The sequence below is a fragment of the Notechis scutatus genome, chromosome 12 (assembly GCF_049901735.1).
Source record: "Notechis scutatus isolate UNSWTSFEM ecotype Mainland chromosome 12, rNotScu1.2, whole genome shotgun sequence".
In the NCBI taxonomy this organism is placed as follows: domain Eukaryota; kingdom Metazoa; phylum Chordata; class Lepidosauria; order Squamata; family Elapidae; genus Notechis; species Notechis scutatus.
Window position 1 is genome coordinate 1,171,633 of NC_142020.1, and position 6,000 is coordinate 1,177,632.

The 6,000-nt window shown below is 65.2% G+C and overlaps 1 protein-coding gene across 1 annotated transcript in view; it reads right to left on the reverse strand.

The window, feature by feature from the left end:
• The window catches only part of LOC113422566 (heparan sulfate glucosamine 3-O-sulfotransferase 4), a 96,938-nt gene extending 94,413 nt beyond the window's left edge, over window positions 1-2,525 (reverse strand). The window contains 4 exon segments of the mRNA XM_087942170.1: window positions 508-919; window positions 922-1,035; window positions 1,637-1,828; window positions 2,489-2,525. Of these exon segments, the coding sequence (XP_087798296.1) occupies window positions 508-919; window positions 922-1,035; window positions 1,637-1,828; window positions 2,489-2,525 (755 nt within the window).
• Window positions 2,526-6,000: the final 3,475 nt, after the last annotated feature.

Sequence of the window (6,000 nt, forward strand, 5' to 3'; positions counted from 1 at the left end):
TCCCCGAGCAGCAGCTCCTTCGGGGGCACCTTCAGGCATGAGGAGGCTCCTCGGGGCAGGCAAGCAAACGCCTCCTTCCTCCCCACCCGGGGCTGCTCCCTTCCAGGAGCCGATCCCAGCCCCGCCGCAGCCGCCGCCCCCGCTTCTCGTCCGCCCCCGCCCGCCTCGGGATACCTGGGCGAGGGCCGGGGAGCGCGAGGCTGCTGCCGGGCTCGACCCTGCGCTCCGCGGCGCTCGCGGGCTGGCGAAAGCGGCCGAGCCGGGCAGCCTCGCCACCGCCGCGCGCCCGACCGGCATGCAGCCGGCTCAGAGCCGAGCGGAGCCGTTTCGCTTTCCGGGCCGGGCGTCTGTCCAGGCCGGCGGGCCACTTACACACCTGCGGACAGGCGGAGGCACCGGCAGCGCTTGCACGGCCCGAGCAGCCCCAGCCCGTCTGGAAGGCGCGGGAGCCGCGGAGCTCCGTGCGAGCGGCCCAGACACCCCCCCCCCGCCCTGCCGCCGCCTCACCTGTACCAGTCGAGGCCGTGACCGTAGTTGCGATCGAAGAAGTGCGGCTCGGTGCCCACGGCGCGGACGTCGGGGTGCGCCCGGAGCGCCTCCAGCAGGGCGCGGGTGCCCCCCTTCTTCACCCCGATGATCAGCGCCTGCGGCAGCCGCTTCTCGCCACAGGCCGGCGTGGCCGTGGCGTCCGCCAGCTCGTCCGCGGAGCTGCTGGCGTTGCCTTCGGCCGGTCGCCCGGGGACGGTGGCGGCGGGAGGGCTGATGGCGGCTGCCTGCGCGGCGGCGGCGGCTGCGGAGCTGCTCCGAGCCGCCGCCGGCCCTGCTGCTGCTGCTGCTGCTGTGGCGCCCGGCGGCGGCGGCGGCGGCGAGGAAGTCGGTGGCTGCGCGGGGCGGCGGGGCTGGCCGGCGGGGCTGGGGAGCCCTGGGCGGCCAGCGGGGAGCGGAGGGTGCCGGGGCCGCCCATGAGGCTGTAGCAGGCGTAGGTGAGGCAGAGCGAGAGGCTGCACATGCAGAGCAGCTTGCGGGCGGGGGGCCCTTAGGCGGGGGGCCATGCCGCCTGCCCGCGCCCAGCCCCGGCCGCATCGTGTCAGCCCGGCCGCCGCCGCCCCCGGCTGCAGGGGCCGCTGCCGCCCTCCCGCCCCGCCGCCGCCGCCGCCGCCGCTACGCGAGGGGAGCCCCGCATGGCACAGCCGCCCGCCCGCCGCCTCCCGCCCGCTGCCCGGGCGCCCTCGGCCGGCCAGCCACGCCGCCGGCCGGTCCAGGCTCCGCGCCGAGCCAGCTGCCCAAGCAGGGAAAGTTTGGGGCGGGGTCGAGGCGGGGCGGGGCGGCGGGCGGGGGGGGGGCGGGGCCAGGCAGGACGCAGCGGGCGGCGGCGGCGGAGGCAGTTCGGCTGGTGACGCCGGCCGGCCGGCTGGCCGCCTCCTGAAAGGCTGGCAAGGGAAGCCCCGCCCCCGCTGCCCCGCCGCCTCCAGCTCCGCCAACCCGGCGCAGGCAACCTGGGGGGCGGGGCTGCTGGCGTCGCGGGAAGCCGAGGTGGGCGGCGTGTTTCGGGGCGCGTGCAAAGTGCCGCGGCGGCAGCTGCCGAAGCCCGGCGCCCCCGCGACTTGTGCCCGAGGGGGGCAAACGGCACACCTGCCCCAGCTCCCCGCGGGCATCTGCGCCTCCTCCGCTCCTGTCCCCGCCAGCCCTGGGCTGCCTCCTCCCTTCCCGCAGAGCCGAGGGCCTTGGCGGGCAGCGTCCAGGTGCTGCGCTGGATCCACGGAAGCGGCCGGAGAGCGGCGGGCGCCCGGCAGGCGGGTCAGCGCCTGGGCTGGCCGCTCTCCTGGGCCTGCAGATGCAAGTCACTGCTGCTCTCGGTCGGGCAAGCCGCGTGCCGCCCTTGGCTCAGCAAGGACTCGCCCCTTCCGAGCTGCTGCCGGTCACTGGAAGCCTCCGGACTGTGGAGTCGGGCGGCCCCAGACCTCGTGGGTCAAAATGGACAGGCCTGCCTCCTGCTGCTGGGTGGGGCAGAGAGATTGGCCGGGCAGGTGGGCAGGCGAGTGGGGTGAGGCAGTGCCCCAGGAGGCCCCCTGGCTGGCGCTTCCTTCATCTTCCCCTACTGCGGTGAGTGGGGACGAAGGGGCTCGGTCAGTAGTCCCACTTCCTCCTCCCCCACCAAGGACGTGGCGCCAGACTCTCTGCAGTTCTTCCCCTGACCGCCTGGTTATCTGCTCTGTCCTGCAAAAGAGGCCAGGACTCCCCTGAAAGGCACAGCAGGGGTAGGTTTGAGCTGCTGGTTTCCAGGCAGTGTGTCCCTCCTGGACCCTCCACCCTTGGACTCCAAGCACCTCTTTCATCAGCAGGGCCCCAGCCCCAGGGACCTGGGAATCCAGCGGGGGGGGGGGTTCAGAAAGTTCCTTTTCAAGGAACGAAAGAGAGGGCGAACACTCCTCCCTTCCCAAAAATCAATGGGATTTTTCCTTTGAAAGTATCAGACTCTGTAATTTACCCAGACCAGAATGCAAGCATTCCAGATGTGCCTGCATCTCCACAGGTGCCTCTGGACCCCGCCCCCCAGCCCATCAGGCCACAGAAACTGAGGGACTTGTGCCAGGCAGCCCCACCCAATGGTTTGTGCCATGCCCCAATTACACCTGAGGGGGAAAAACAGGCATGAAGCTGGTCTGGTCAGGAGGGCAGAATATTTCCCACAGCACGTGGGCAAGTCCCAAGCTGGACACAATTCAGCCTGTCCAAAGAACTTCTTCCCAATGGACGTTGCTGCCTGTGTCCAGGATGAGCCTGTCAATCATCATCCCATCCATTACGGACTCTTCAGCAGCTGTCTGGCACTCAGATGATCTTCTCTGCTTCCAGAGAGAAGACAAACGCTGCTGTGGATAAGGTCCAGGGGCCTCCATATCCTTCTTTCCTGGAGAGCCCCCGTTGCCTGAAGGGCAGGTAGAAGCTGTGGGGTGCCAGATTGAGAAATTGTCCCATACTAACAGGTCCCACCCCCAAAGAAGCCAGTTAATCCCACCCTGGTGGCCCTAAAGAGCTGCTCCAGAAGGATGCCCTGATTGGGGGCAGCCAAAACCAAAGAGCCCTGGGAAGCCCCACAGAGTGACCAGGTGAGGACAAGGCCAGCTTTGGGCCTGAGCCTGAATTAAAAGAGCTGTTCAGAATCCATCTCAGCCTGGTAAATACCACCCAGAAAGTCCTTCTGGGCAAACCAGGCCAGGAGAGAGCAGCCCAGCTGGCCCTGAGCGGAGTTGACTCCGTGGCCCCTGCAGCTTTTAGGAGGCCTGGGGGAGAAAGCAGAGGGCAAGTTATCCCCCCCCCAACTAGAGAAATGAAAGGAGGCTGTTATCTATGATCTCAGTTCTCCTTAAGTTGGGAGCTGGCATCCACACCCTTCCCTGAGAAAAAGGGGGGGGGGGGAGTTTTATTTTATTTATTTATTGATTTGATTTGATTATCGCTTACAAGATGATAGGTATAAGAATAAACATGAGTAAGAATACAGGAAACAGGTACAAATAAATGGGGACAATAGGACAGGGACCGGAGGCACGATGGTGCACTTAGTGAAAGTAGTGAAAAATAGCCAGTGAAAGCAAGAAGGACTAGGGAGGGCAGAAGATGTGGGGAGAGAAACGCCAGGGGAACAGTCTGCCCGGAAAAGGCACAGACCTGGAATCGGGTAGCTGCCCCCGAGTGGCAGGGGAAAGGAGGGCCAGAGATAGAAAAACTTTCGAATTGCTTTCGAATTGGATCATTTACAGCCCGGCCTTTGATTGGGTAGATCTGGAACTGGATTTTGAATGGAGCCTCACCTGACAGGAACACGTTAAGGTTAAAGGGAGCATCAGAAAAGTTCCTTGTGCTTCTGAAGAGCCGGAACAATGGACAAGGAGAGTCCCTTGTAGAGGCTGGAGTGGAGGAAAAAGAACAGAACCGTGAGCAGCCCTTATATAATATTGAATATAATATTGAAAGAGCAGAGGTAGAATGAAGGACGAGGGAATGGAGAAGGGGAAGGCAATGAGTGGCCCTCGGAAGAGCTGTGGGGGGGCCCAGGAGGACAGGACGAGATGGCCAGGTGGCCCCCACGGCTGGGTGCACCCGGCTTCCTGCCCGGTTTTGGCAAAAGACGGCCACGTGTGGGCAGCCCACTGCAGGGCGAAGACGTCCTTGAAGAAATCTCCCTCTCTGATTTCAGCATCACCGAAAGGAGCCCTGGAGCCCAGCCACGGCCGGTCTCCGGTGCTCTTCGAGGCCAGCAGCAGGGGGTCTCAGGAAGGGAAATGGTGCTGCCAGTTGGCACAACCTTCTGCTTCCCGCAGCTTCCCTGTGCTCCAGCATTACACACGGATGCCTCTTCCTCAGATGGGCAGGGAGCCCGGTGGGCACTGCGAGAGCTGCCAGGGAGCCCAGTGGTGCAGCATTTGGGACCCCCTCCCCTCAGGGCTGAGAGCCAGGGCTAAACCTGCCCGTGGAGGAAGGGCACCCAGGTCTGGTGCAGGGCTTGTGAAGCAAACCCCCCATGTCACCAGAAGCCCCCGGAGATCAGCCCCAGCACGGCAAGGCCCAAGGGCGCCCTCCCCTCTATCCCCGAAGCCGCCGCTTGCTGAGCCCTGGGATAAGGGGCCTGAACCCAAGCCCAGGGGACGCTCCTTATCCCATGGCTGTGCTGCGTGGCTGCCAAAAGCCCCTCGGCCCTGGAGGAGAGGCGCCCTCCCAGCCTTGGGGAGGCGGGCAGTCTCGGTGCGGAGCCCCCAAGCGCCTCTGGCCTCTTCCTTCCCAAGAGGCCACGGAGCGGGGCAGATAAGACAAGCCGGGAGCTGATTAATGTTTTGACTGCGCTGGCAGCTGCCCGCTCTTTGGGCCATTGCAGTAAATAAATGAAGCCTTTCGCAGCTCCGCAACAGGCAGGAGTCTCGCTTCGTCTTGTTTCTGCCGCTGATTTATGACACGGCCGCTAATTTAAACATCTCGGGAGTTGCCGCTTGGTACAGCGGGGAAGGGGGAGGCTTTCGCTCGCCTGCCGACCTCGGCCCCACCTGACGCTACGCGACCCTGCGCCCCGCGTGGGATCCCAGCCGCTTCGGGGAAGACCCGCGCAGCTCCTGCAGGCCCCGGGGGGCTTTGAGGGGGGAACCCCGTGCCAGCCACACGCCAGGGCAGTTGGCCCAAAGAGCCCTTCCGCTGCCAGCCAGCCGGTCCGGGGGAAGCTGAGGGCCCTCCCGCACCGCACTTGCAGAGCAAAGCCCTGGTCAGCCTGTCCTGGGGGGGCCCTCTGCCGTTTCCTCCCGTGAGTGCACCTGGCAGCAAGGGCGGGGGTGGGGGCTCTCTCCCAGCTCCCCCCACTTCTCCCTCCATGCTTCAGTTCCAGAGGGCCGGGCATGACTTCACGCTGGCAGAGCCCGCCTCCAGCTGGGTCCCAAAGCCTCCCTTGCGGGGGAGGGGGGCTGCTCAGTGAGGAGACGCCCCCAAAGCACCAAGGGGCTGCACCCCCTTTCGCCCTTGGGACTTGGATGGGGGCCCATTCTCCAACTCTTGGAGCCTGTAGCCCCTCCTCTCTGTTCGCTTTTCCCCTGGGCTGTGGGGTCCCAGCATGATGTGCGCTGCTGCTGCCAGGGACAGAAGAAGGTTGGGGGAGGGGCCGGCTGGGTCTGGCTGCTGAATTGACTGGCGGGAAAGCTGAAGAGGGAGGGGGTCTAAAGGGGGCAGCTGGTCCCTGAAGCACCCTCTCGGGTTCTGCGTCCCCCTCAGCCCAACCAGCTTTCTTACACAAGTGACATGGATCTCCTCCTCCTCCTCCTCCTGGGATGGGGGGCTGGTAACCAGTGGTGGGATTCAAAACATTTTACTGTGGGTCGTGGCAGGGGAAGGATAGTGAAAATCCCCTCCCCACCCCACCAACCTGCTTTCCAGCTCCGTTCTCCTGGGCAGGGCAACCAAAGAAGACCCAGCCGATCAGCTAGGACTCGATGGGAGGCAGAGAAGAGATGGGGTTGG